The sequence below is a fragment of the Pituophis catenifer genome, unplaced genomic scaffold (genome assembly GCF_029215685.1).
Source record: "Pituophis catenifer annectens isolate HBS135680 unplaced genomic scaffold, rPitCat1.0.hap2 SCAF_1, whole genome shotgun sequence".
NCBI lineage: Eukaryota > Metazoa > Chordata > Lepidosauria > Squamata > Colubridae > Pituophis > Pituophis catenifer.
Window position 1 is genome coordinate 281,728,120 of NW_027256881.1, and position 13,867 is coordinate 281,741,986.

A 13,867-nucleotide genomic window follows, 5' to 3' on the forward strand; every position below is an offset into this window, starting at 1 on the left:
CTTTACTGGGTACCTAATCAACCTTTTTTTACATAAACTCCAAAATCTCTTTGTGGCAAGACTTTTAGGGCCTTAGTCCAAATCATAGTCAAAATGTAATCTAGATCTGTTCGGCACCTAATGAAACCTTTTACAAAATTCAAATTTCTGCGTTTTTTTTCTCAGCTAATGAAATATATTTGACATTTTACACTCCAAAATTCTACCATGGATGTCCATGTTTGGAAAATAATCTAAAGTTCTTTTCAGTGCTCCCTATAATGTAATGGTAGCTGCATCTTAAAATAGCTTTTAAAAGAAATAAATAGAAGATTGCCCCATTAGCAGGGGTGAAATGCTACCGGTTCACACCAGTTCAGGCAAACCGGTAGTAATAAAAGCTACCGGTTCGGAAAAACCGGTATTTCCAACTATCAGCAGGAAATCCTGTTTTCTAGTGAATCTAAATCATGCAGCACAGCTGTTTCCCCCCTCGCTGTTCTACTTACCTTCAAACGGCTCCTTTTTCCGCACGAAAGGTGCGTTTAGCACGCACTGTGCATGCGTGGGCAGCATGTGTTTGGCATGCACTGTGTATGTGCGGGCAGCATGCGTTTGGCATGGACTGTGTATGCATGCGCACAGTATGCGCCTGGCACGCACCACACATGCGCAGGCAGCAAACCGTTGACAAACCCACGGAGGATTTCACCACTGCCCATTAGCCATACTTGCTAACTAGAAGTTCAAGTTACACTCAGAAATCAGTACCTCTGAATACCAAAAAATGATATCAAATAATGAGGTAGGCTTTTACATTTGTATCCTATTTATAGCAGTTTGACAGGCATCCTCTCACCACTGTTGGCAATGGGCTTTGGGACATAAATATACTGTATGTAGCCCTTCTGGTGTTAACTTATTATGTTCTCAAGAATGAATATTTCCCTGTGAGTTTAAACCTACTCAGGAGTGAGGTAGAAACAATATTATTTATTATGATTTTATCCAGGTCTGATATCCTAAAAATAATCACCAAACAAGGTGTTGGCCATTAGCACTGAATACTACTTTTATTTTCCATGTAGCAGCCATGAGGAAGTGTGAACAGATTCAGGGCCTTGAGAAAGTTTAGTTTTTTCTTTCTCTGCCAAAGTTTCAACAACAACAGAATGCCTCTTGAAATATGTTATTTGTATTTCAAGGGAAGGTCACGCTGGTGCCAGTGAGGGATTTCTTTGAACTTTATAATCTTTTTGTGTTGTAGCACCTGCTGTTTGGAACAATCTTTCCCCAAATCCCAAAATTCATTTGTTAGACTTTAGGAAAGCTTTAAAAACATGGTTTCTCCCTTCCCCCTGCATTGGGTCAGGATCCTAGATGACATCATCTTTGCTATTGTTGGTTTTAAGGTTAAATTTGGCTCCTACTTGTGAATTGGATTAAAACTTCTAAAACTGTAGGATTAGAATACTCACCAGTCAAGCCAAAGGGAATTACATTGTATTGAAATCTACAGCTTCTTGGCAGTTTTTAGGATCCTGCACCTGGGTCTGCAGATTAAGATTCAAGCCAGGCTTCATAATCTTTTACCAGCTGTTCAGCTTGTACCAGAACAAAATAGGCATGTTTGGTCACTGCAGAACTGCTCGTTCTTCTGACACAACGTTTCAAAACCTTGAATGAAATCATGGTTAACAGTCCAGTAAACGGTGCCTTTCCTATATAACATAGAAGATCACCCTTCATAAAAATTACCTAATATGGGTTTATAGTGAGAACCAAAAAGGAACGAATTCTTTATAGATAAACAGAAATAACTTTTTCTTTAAAAAAAAACCAAACTTTTTCTAGGTTCTACCATATCTCATGACCTAAAATGGACACCCAACATAAAAAACGTCATCAAAAAAGCACAACAAAGAATGTTCTTTCTGTTCCAATTCAGAAAGCTCAAACTGCACAAAGAGCTGCTGATATAGGTCTACAGAGGAATTATTGAGTCTGTCATCTGAACCTCTATAACTGTCTGGTTTGGTTCTGCAACCCAACAAGACAGACACAGACTTCAGAGGATAATTAGAACTGCAGAAAAAACAATTGCTACCAACCTGCCTTCCATTGAGGACCTGTATACTGCACGAGTCAAAAAGAGGGCTGTGAAAATATTTACAGATCCCTCGCATCCTGGACATAAACTGTTTCAACTCCTACCCTCAAAACAACGCTATAGAGCACTGCACACCAGAACAACTAGACATAAAAAGAGTTTTTTCCCAAACGCCATCACTCTGCTAAACAAATAATTCCCTTAACACTTTCAAACTAGTTACTAAGTCTGCATTACTATTAATCTTCTCGTTGTTCCTATCACCCATCTCCTCCCACTTATGACTGTATGACTGTAACCTTGTTGCTGGTATCCTTAAGATTTATATTGACTGTTTCCCTATGACTATCATTAAGTGTTGTACCTTATGATGTACCGAATGTATCTTTTCTTTTATGTACTCTGAGAGCGTATGCACCAAGGCAAATACCTTGTGTGTCCAATCACACTTGGCCGATAAAGAATTCTATTCTATTCTATTCTATTCTATTCTATTCTATTCTATTCTATTCTATTCTATTCTATTCTATTCTATTCTATAACTTTTTCTTAAAAGGATTAAAAGAGAGCAATGCACATATACCCATTATCACAATATTCCTTTCCAGAGTAAGATATACTATGGAAGGCTTATGAAAGAAACAGTAAACTGAAGAAATTAAATTTGGTAAGGGAAAAATGGAAATCTGGCCACATTTAGTTTATATCAACATTTTTCGCTACTCCTCTCAATACTTTTCTGTCCTTGCAAACTCTTCCTGCTTCCACCTTCATTCATTTCTCAACGATCTCTTGAAGAACAAAAATTTGTTCTGCAACCAGGTATCCTTGCTAAAGCCGCACTGGGTTTTCTATAAGTTATTCATTCTTACCTTCTTTGCAATCAGAATTCTACCAGACACCTTCGCAGGCACGCTTGAAAAATTAATCCCTCTCTGCTTTTTGCATTCCTTCTGGCTAAGGATACCACAGCAGCCTTCTTCCAATTGTCGGGCACAAGTACAGTCTTCACCCAAACAATTAAGCAAAGAGTGCAGCCACTCCATAAAAATCCCATAAGCAGGTTTTCATGTTTTTCCAGTTACATCATCCGCACCTGTAGTTTTACCATTTTTCATTAACCTGACAGCGCTTACAGCTTTCTTTTCATCCATTGTTTCTTGGACACTAGGCTGCCATCGTCCCTTCAGGGTCAATTTGTTATTTTTAAGCCATTCATTCCTTATTACCTGTTTCCAGACCAGCTTTTTACTATTGTTAAACCTGTTCTGTATTTTCTCTGCTTGTTTCAATCTTATCCAGTCCTTGCTCTTTGAACATATTTTTGCAAATGTTTTCTGTATTTATATGCACCATACCAGGTATTTCCTCATTTTTATAACTGTCACTCCTATAGCTGCATGCTTTTCTCATGAACAGACTCTTTCATTTCTTCATTCCTCCAAATATACTTTTCATATTTCCCATTGGTGTAATTGCAAACCCTCCTGTGATTCCTGTAATTTAATATTTTTCATTCTCTTACAAACATTCTCCTTTTTCCACTTCTTATACCCACTTTCTATCTATTTTATGGATAGATAAAAGATCTTTTATAAAAGATTTTTTTTTTCATAAAGAAATCTTATTTTATAGTAAGATTTTTTTTTTAAATCCAGACTTGGGGTTTTGATTTGTTAAATTAAATCTCATTTCAGTTTCAGTATGCACACGTAGACAGTATTTTGGAATGGAATTTTTACACCTTTTCTCTGTTTGATATTTGGAGTTCTTAAATTAAGTCTTATTCATATACAGTTTGAAATGTGTAGGATTATATGAAACAAATGAAAGGCCAGAGATATATGGTGGTTGGTTCAGAGACACCTATAGAATATGATGGCTGTTATGTTGCAATGCGAACTCCTTACTTGCAACATCAAAACACACATACAAAATGGGTGGAGCTTACATCACAACATTGTAAAGCTTATTTCATTAGATGTGGTGGAATGCAGTGAGGAATCATAGGAAGGAGGGGGCTTTTTCCAGAAAGTAAAGAAAAACATTGGAGCTTGGAGTCTGTGGTGTGCAGGAAAAGGCTATTCACAGGATGCATCTAATATGCAGATAGTTGCTTTAGGCTGGCAAGATTTCTATCTATAGGAGAACCATAAAGAACTATTCAGAAGTAATTTCATGTATCATTCTTGATTCTTGGACCTTTCACATATACCCCCACTTGTCCTCCTCCCCCCATAGACCCTTCTGAGTTGATCTTAATTATAACCATGAAGTTGTTTGGACAGGACCCAGTGTTTTTCTGGGATTTCTCAAAATAAAGAGGAAACATGGCTCATTATTATTATTATTATTATTATTATTATCATTATTATTATTATTATTATTACAGTTATTATAAATGTAAAGATAAAGGTTTCCCTTGTCCAGTTGTGTCCAACTCTAGGGGGCAGGGTGGTGCTCATCTCTGTTTCTTAGCAGAGGGAGCCAGCATTGTCTAAGACATTCCCATGATCATGTGGCCAGCATGACTATATGCTGAGGCACACAGAACACTGTTACATTCCTACCAAAGTGGTACCTATTTATCTACTCTCATTTGCATGCTTTTGAACTGCTAGGTTAGCAGGAACTGGGGCATGTAACAGCGACTCACCCTGTTGCACGGCATTCAGGTTTCAAACCTGGGCTGTCGACTTTCCAGCTGACAAGCTCAGCATCTTTAACCGCTGAGCCATCGCACCCCCTTACAGTTATTATATTATATTATATTATATTATATTATATTATATTATATTATATTATATTATATTATATTATATTATATTATATTATATTATATTATTTATTTATTTATTTATCAAGCATATAAGCTTAAATATAAATATTTATATTTAATATAAATATAAGACTCAGGGCAGCTCACAGCAATAAAAACAGATAAAATCAATATTAAGTGTTAAAAACCATTAAAACTCCCCTTAAAAACCCCTTCAATCCAATCCGGCCTGGCGAAATAACCATGTCTTAAGGTCACGGTGGAAAGAGCGCAGGTCAGGGGCCACCCGGAGCTCCAGGGGGAGTTGATTCCATAAGGTAGGTATGCCCACAGAGAAAGCCCGTTCCCTAGGAGTCGCCAGATGACACCATGAGTTGAAAATCTCTTTCTAGAAGAATGTGCTCAATCTTTCATCGATTATTACTCTCCTTGACTTGAGTATCCTTGGACATGTCAAGGGAGGAAATGTCCACTGTGGACTTCATAAAATGAAAATAACAGAATTTACTTATGAATGCTAGTGGAATAAACCAGATTCTTTAAAGAATGGCTGGACTTCAAATGTAATTTTCAATCCTCTTTAAGTTGCCACATAAATACTTCGTAAATGTAATGAGCAGCAGAAATAACCTTAAGGAACAAGAGGAAAAGTTGCAACCAACACAAGGATCAGATAAAAAAATCGGAGTCCAGGCCAGAAATGTAATTTGAGAAAATGTCTCAGACATGTTCCTCCCTAGTTCTCATGAAGAAAAAGGGGGAATGGAGGGAAGCACATTCAGACTTGCAAGATTCTGTTGCTATAAGCTTATACTAAAAGTAATATCAGCTTGCATATCTTTGGTTTCCAAGTTTGTTTACCTTGGAAGGCTGACAAAAAGAATGTCAAAAAGAACTTTAGTAGATAATCTGGTATAGACATTCCAGCTCACTGTTTTAATTGTTTTTCAGATTCCCAGAAAGGCCCATACATCTTGCAAAAGTAATCAAGAATAGATGATTCTCTGAATTCTGTGCCTTTCTTCAACTATCCATTGGTAGATAGATGACTCTTTTTTGAACTGAAACATGATAAATATTTCCCCTCCTCTCTGTCCTATGTGTATGTGTGCATATGGAAAAGTCTACAGGACAAATTGATTCTCACTTGTAAGAGGGATAGATTGTGAGTTGCCGCATATTATTTCCTGACCATGGATAGAAGCACTTAGACCTAGATGAACCATTTCAAGTGCGCGCAAATGCCATTGTCACAAGAGGTTTGCTCTTTGCCATACCACTGAGAGACAAAAATAGGGATGAGACAAATGGTGTTGTCATTGTCCTTCAACCATATCGCATTGTTGGAAAGTATCTTTAAGATTCCAAAATGTTGACCCTCTTGCTGTTTAATGAATTGTTCTTACAGGCTCGAAAAGCAAAGAGGCAAAATGACTTCTGGGGAAGTTGGGGAGAATGGAGTGAATGCAGTCGGAGTTGTGGTGGAGGCATCAGTCTTCGGCAAAGGCACTGCTACTCACGGAGGTAATAACTCTTCCTTTACAATTCAGTTTTCTACTCCTTAAGCTGTATCGTTTACAAGAAAGGATAGAACAGATCTTGTATGGAAAATTAAGAAGAGTCTTATGAACATTAGGCAGATTTCTGTGGCCAAAAGTTGCCTATTTATTTGATGGGAGATGCTTTTGTCTTGTTGAGTTCCTAATGGTGCTTGCTTGGGTTATATTTAACCCAATATCTGGGTGACTGCAAGAAGTGACATGGGAATGAAATACATGAACTGGGGGATGTAAGCATCAACTTAATATTAAAAAATTAATATCTTGGTATTAATAAGGTCAGTAATGACCATCACATGGCATACTGGCTATGTTTTCTTGATCAATAACTTTTTGGATAAATCAATCAATCTGTAACTTGATTTAGCCTCTGCTCTAAGCCATTAGACATCTTTAGGTAAGCTGTTGTCTTTCTCCTCCCATCAGTAGTTTGAAAAGGAACAAGGTATTAACATCAATATTGGTTTTGTTGAAAGGATTACAGTTACAATGCTCTGAACAATCGACATTACTCAAAGTTAATAGCAGCAAAATTTATAATGGGATGCAATCTTTTATTTTGATTCTGGCCACAAGAGGCAGAAATGGACTTGAGATAAACTATATTTCCACAGTTTTAGGTTGGAAAGTTCCTCTGAATTTTGCTCAAGATTGGCAATTTTGAGATCAGCAATATCCTGGAAGGATCAACGGTTTTGTGCAGATGTTACCTTTCTGTTAAAAGGAGAAAGGTAGAGATGGAGGAGGAAAACTGATTATTTGGGAAGATAGCAGAAAAACATTAATTTTTTTCCTCAGCAATTTGGATTTGATGGCTTCCCAAGTCAATGCCCATGTGAGGTTTGAAATAGCTTCCTGCTCACAATCATGATGCTAGACTTTTTCATGTTTTCCTTCTCTGATTTATTCCACACCAAACTTTCCAAGAATGAGCATGATTGTCATCATTGCCTAAAAATTCTAATTTAAATAGTTAAAATTTATTTTTAAATTGTTTATACCTGTGATGGCGAACCCATGGCACACGTGCCACAGGTGGCACGCAGCGCCCTCTCTGTGGGCACACGAGCCGTTGCCCCAGTTCAGCTCTGCCACGCATGTATGCACGCCTCCCACCGGCCAGCTGGTCATCCGGTCTCTGTCGTGCATGCGCGGGGGTGGGGTGCATGCAGGGGCCCATGTGGGGACAGCGCATACGGGGAGGCAGGGCGCATGCGGGGGACCGTGTGCGGGGGCAGGGCACATGCACAGGGGCTGTGCACACATTGCATTTTGGGAATTCAGGCGCATGCTTTGGGCACTCAATCCGGAAAAAGTTAGCCATCACTGTAATTATACATTTTTAATTTGCCTTGCAGTCTCATTGTGGAAAATTAATTTGGAAATTGTTTATGGCTCTTCCAGATATAAATATCTTTATCATCACCAGATCTAAACTCTAAAAGAGTCTCCTGACGGCTAACAAACTGAAATTCTGGGTTAGTGCTGCTTTGTTTGTAGACATAGGAGAGACATTGTAAGCATGGCATTTTGCAGACACTAACAAAAGCCTCAATGTTACATCTATGTAGTAATAAAAATGCCTGAGCCTCGCGTGCTAGGGCAGGCAGAGCTACACCCATTAGTTGCAATGTTCTGGAGGATATGTACTAGTCTTGTATAAACAAGGCCAGACATTAAAAGTGTTGAATGCTAACATAACAAATGCTTTTTAAAAATCAGTTTGTCCTAAGGTATTGCGAAATTACTAGATATGCCTTCTAGATGAAGGTCTCTCTGCCATCAACTCTCTCTCCTTTTTTTTTAACCTTTTAAATTTGCACACGCAGAGAATTTAAAACCAAGTCCCTCAATAATAACATGTCTGAAGATCTCCTTGCTTTATTTTTGTAAACATTGCTAGAAAGATCTGGTTTGGGGTGGGGGGGGTTGTTGCTATTTTTTCTTTAACCACGGAGCGTCCCTTTCTTTTCATTTATTTGAAATCAGGGAGACATATGTTTGCTTACCTATAGAAAGAAAAAGACGTGTTTCAGAGCTTAAATTGCTTCCATTGCAATCATAGAATCATAGGATTGGAAGGGACCTTGGAGGTCTTCTAGTCCAACCCCCTGCCCAAGGCAGGAGTTCTTATTCCATCCAGGACAAATTGTTGTCCAATCTTTTGTTAAAAACCACTGTCAACGGAGCACCCACAACTTTGGGAGGAAAGCTGTTTCATTGACTGACTGTTCTCAGTGTCAGGAAGTTTCTCTTTAGTGTCAGGTCAGCTCTTTCTCTAACCAGCTTCCACCCATTGCTTCTTGTCCTGCCTTCAGGTGCTTTAAAGAACAAACCAACCCCCTCTTTCCTGCGACAGTCCTTCAAGTATTTGAAGATGTCTATTGTGTCACCCGCTAAGCCCGTGATGGCGAACCTATGGCACGTGTACCACAGGTGGCACATGGAACCGTATCAGTGGGCATGCGAGCTCAACTCTGCCAGCTGAATTTTGGGCCTTCCGGGCCTACCAGAAGTTGGCAAATAAGCCATTTCTGACCTCTGGAGGGCTTCCAGGGGAGTGGAGAAGGCCGTTTTCACCCTCCCCAAGATCCTAGAAAGGCTCTGGAGCCTGGGGAGTGCGAAAAACGGGCCTTCTGTTCCCACCAGAAGTTGGCAAATGGGCCATTTCTGGCCTCCAGAGGGCCTCTGGGGGGGTGGGGAACCCCCAAGAAAGCCTCTGGAGCCTGGGGAGGGCAAAAAACGGGCCTACCAGGCACACCGTGCCATTGCGTGCCTAAAGTGGGTGGAGCCTGGGGGGGTCACATATGCATACGGGGGGCGCATTGAATTATGGGTGTAGGCACACACGCGTGCGACCCCACCGCACTCCCCATTTTTGGCACGCGATGGCAAAAAGGTTAGCCATCACTGCCCTAAGCCTTCTCTTTATTAGGCTAAACATAGCTAGTTCCCTTAGCCATTTATCATATGATTTAGCCTCTAAACCTCTTATTATATTTGTTCTTCTCTGCGCTCTTTCTAGGACCTCAGCATCTTTTTTGTATTGTGATCAGAACTGGACACAGTATTCCAAGTGTGGCCTTACTAGTGCAATGTAGACCAATACTATCTCTTCTCATGTTCTTGATGCTATCCCTCTGTTGATACAGCCTAGGATATTCATTGTCTCTTTTGTCAGCTACACATACTGCTGACTCCTACTTAAGCAGTAGTCCACCAGTACAACTAAAACTCTGTCACAGGTATTACTGTTGAGCCAGGTGTTGCCTATTCTATACCTGTGCATTTGGCTTTCCTCCCTAAGTGCAGAACCTTACTTTTCTCACCACTGAATTGCATCTTGTTGGATAGGGTCCAATGCTCAAGATTATCGAGATTCTTTTGACTCTTGAGTCTATCTTCCAAAATGTTGGCAATTCCATCCAGCTTGGTGTACCATCTTCAAATTTGATGAGTGCTTCTTTTAACCCCCCGCCCCGATATTATTATAAAAATGTACACAAATGATGAAATAGATATAAATATTAATCAAATAAGAAATTGAAATGAGAATAGAGATAAATAGAAAATCGGGGCTGCTCGAATATCATTCTAGATTGAACTGAAAAGGGAAACAACAAGAGAGAGGGGAAGGGGTAGAGAGAGAGGAAGGGAGAAGAGAGGAGAGAGAGGAGAGAGAGAGAGAAGAAAGGGAAAAGGAGAGGAAGAAAAGGGAGGGGAAAGAGGAATAGGAGAGAAGGTTAGAAGGGGGGAAGAAGAGAGGAGTGGGGGAAGGGAAAGGGAAGTAAGAAAGAGAAGGAGAGGAAGAACGAAGAAAGTAGGAGGAGATAGAGGAAGAAAGAGAAGGGGAGGAGAAGAAAGGTTGTAGCAAAATAAAGAAGGGTAAATGGTAAAAGAGCAGCCCCGAATAAGTAAAAATTAAAAATGAAAGTTAAAAGATAAGATGAATGAAAAATGGTGGATAAATGACTGTACATGTAAATATGTTTATGAGAAATAAAAATAAAAAAATTGATGAGTGCCTCTTCAATCCCTTCATGTAGGTCTACATGAAACTGCTATAGAACATTGGGTTCAAGACAGAATGTTGAAATACCCCACTGAATACTTCCTTGAATGTAGATGTAGTTCCATTGAGGACCACACTCTGAGTTTGGTTAGTCAGTCAACTGCAATTCCATCTGGTGGCGGCAATCAAAGTAATAAATTTGGTTTAATCAGGTCTGTGAAAAGTGTGCCACACACACCACACACACATACATAAAGGATATTGCTGTGAGAAGAGGCTCTTGCGTGAAATACTAAAGAGATTACGAGCATTTCCCTATTCTGATAATTGAACAGTAAATTCCTAAATACATTTAGAAAAACGATTTTAAAATTAACCCTAAAAATGAACTTTTTAGAAAATATAGAGGAATGCTGGGTCATTTTTTTCCCAGTCTTTCAGCAAGCAAACATGTACCAGATGTTTGCCTAACTTTGACCTTCCAACTCAGAAAAATATTTATAATCATTGTTTAGTCCATGGAAGAGTATTATTTTTCTGATCCTCTTATTATTATTATTGGACCAATATTTGAGTGATGCCATTACATCCACCAATACTGTAGGCAATCTGTTAAGTGAAAAAAATCATTTTTTCCATAGCACAAGTGATGCCTTCAGGAAAGTCCTTTGGATCCTGTCCAATAAGTAATCACTATGACCTTATTATAATAAAACATGGATCAGCCTTCCCCAGATTGGGGAAAGGATTACAAATATGTCGGAACAGCAAATCCAGAATTCCCAATTGTGTGGCCAAAGAAAGAAAGGCTCATGGTATCAAGAAAAGTCCATAGATTTGAGAGAGTATTTTCCAAAGGTGTGGCTCTAAATTCTCTTTTCTTGCCGTAAGTGTCACTGACTTCAGTAGGATTTGCACGTGCAGGAATCATACAAACCTGAATTCTTTCCAATGTGTTCACCTGCCTTTTCAGCCAAAATTGGCATCAGAGGAAATTACACCATCCCTTCCCTGAAGCGAATTGTGTACTTCCCACTGCAGTGAATTTACCTGATGGCAACATTTAGAAATTGTTCACTTTGCACAACATGCTTTTATGCAGCAGGATTCTATTGTGATCCATATCCTATTGGGCCTAGTGGTTTGTTCACTAATGAATTTTGTCAGGAAAAAAAAATAGGAACTCTACCCCAGTCTGCCACCTATAGAGATTTACAGTCCTGATATCTTTTAAGCTTCTGTCATGAGTCAAGGTACTTGCAGATTGAAAACCTTACTTGGCAGCATCTTCTGCTTAAAGTTGAATAGGAGTGCAATTTCACAAGCCATTCCCAAATGGCTGGGCTGGAGATTAAATTGCTCAGATTTTATGGGTGGGAATGAATTATGCAGCATTTCTTTATGGTTAATATATTAGTGAGATCATTCTACCACTGTTTTGGGTTATTTAACTGTTACCCAAGGCTTCCAGAATAAAGTTCTTGTGTGACTAAAGTCACAATGTAAAAAGTTTGACAATTAAATCACACTTTATCTGTCAGTTTGGTGCACTGAGAAGGAGTTACTACTCTTCCCGAAAAACAGAAATAAGGGGTCCTTGATGCTCTCTAACCTTGCTTGTTTTCTTGCAGAAGTTAAGTTACCCTAACTAGGTAACATCATCAGTGCTCGAAGGAGTGCTGTTTGCTGTCAGTTTATATTCTGGTGATTTGCCTGTCTGTGTGGGTTGGGGAGGTCTTAGAAGTTCTTCCGTTGGTCTGCTTACTTTGATGGCTCTTTGGCAGTTTCTTGATTGGGCTGAAGAAGCTACTTGATCGTTGGTCTGAAGTTAACCTTAGAGTTATGCTGATCTGGGTGCTGATTACTGGTGAAGAAGTGCTGGAGTCTTTTTGTTCTCTTTCAGGCTGGTTGATTGTCTCTGTTGCATAGTCTATAGATAAAGAGAAAGAAGCCTGAATGTTGTCCCAAAGACTGAAGAAGCTTCTTGGATGAGAAGCGAAACATCTTCAAAGAAAAACCAGAAGGTGCCTTTTGAAAAAGCACCGTTGGGACAACCATGACCTGGATGACTGAGCGTCTCCATAGACATTAAGCCTGAATGTTGAACTAATTCATAAGATATACAGTATCTTGAGGGAGTTGACAGAACTGGTTCTACTTCAAAACAGCATCAACTATCCAAGAGTTTCACAATTCTCCTGGTTCAATCCTGCATTACAAATTGACAAACAGTGCTCCAATTAGAATTGTCAGTTCAGAAAACATAGACAATTATTTTAATGAAGGGAGAATTTGAATTCAGTTTAATTTTTTAAGTGAATATTTGAGAAAAGAAAGAAGGATATGAATTTGTCATTTCTTTCAACTGTAACTAACTCCTACCACTTGGAGAAATAGGGAGCAGAAGAAACTACAACACAGTCCTTTCAATAGTTCCAAGAAGGCTCCACACCCATTTGCACCACTCAGGTGACCCTGATGACCCTGATAAATCTCCAGGTGACCTTAACGACTTGCTAAAAGAATGCAAATGACCAAAGAGCTGAAGAAACTTCTTGGATGAGAAGTGTAATGTCTTCAAAGAAAAACCAGAACGTCCAGTTGCCTCTTGAAAAAAGCACCTTTGGGACAATTATGACCTGGATGACTGAGAATTTCCATAGACATGGAGCAGAAGAAAGTTTCTTGGCAACTACTTCCTTGTTAGAAATATTAAAAATGATCTGGCAAAGTATGGTTTGGGCATCACTAATTATTTACAAGCTTTTGCTGATTGTTATTGTGTATTTCAGGACAGATGGTGGATCCAGTTGCATAGGACCAGCCCAAAGTTATCGCTCATGCAACATTCAGGTAATATATTGGTTTGTTTCTTAAGATTTATATAACTATCCATTTATCATAAGCATGTAATGGATGGGAGTTGGAAATCTGAATAATTTCAGTCATTTTATGGAACTAGATGATTGGGCCAAAATCATCCAGACAGTTTAATAATGGAAAATAAATATGAACCCAACTATCTTTGATCCAAAAATGCATTCACTACTCCCTACTAGTTTTAGTGGCATGCTGGAGATATTCTGGGGTTTTTTTATTATTATTTATTTGTTAGTATACTGCTTGACACACAACAACAGCTCATAACAATCAAAGCAATTTATTTATCAAATTATCAAAGCTGCCCATTTCACTTAAACATGACTCTGGGTGGTGTGTATTAAAATAAACAGTTGAAAACAAATCCAGAACAACCATTAAAATAATATAAATAAGACAATGAGAGAATATACCAACACCCACCCAATGTATCTTTTTGCAGCTCCCCGTTTCTAAGGGATCCCTAAGCCTGCTGAAAAAAACAATGGTTTAAGAAATAGCCAATAGTATCAAGGCTAAATTACAATAAATCAACAAAAAGATAAGAG

At 38.9% G+C, this 13,867-nt stretch overlaps 1 protein-coding gene across 1 annotated transcript in view; it reads left to right on the forward strand.

The window, feature by feature from the left end:
* Positions 1 to 13,867, forward strand: part of PAPLN (papilin, proteoglycan like sulfated glycoprotein) — a 90,413-nt gene that overhangs the window by 20,496 nt on the left and 56,050 nt on the right. The window contains exons 3-4 of the mRNA XM_070939733.1: positions 6,277 to 6,392; positions 13,232 to 13,292. Of these exons, the coding sequence (XP_070795834.1) occupies positions 6,277 to 6,392; positions 13,232 to 13,292 (177 nt within the window). The remainder of the gene's footprint in view (positions 1 to 6,276; positions 6,393 to 13,231; positions 13,293 to 13,867) is intronic.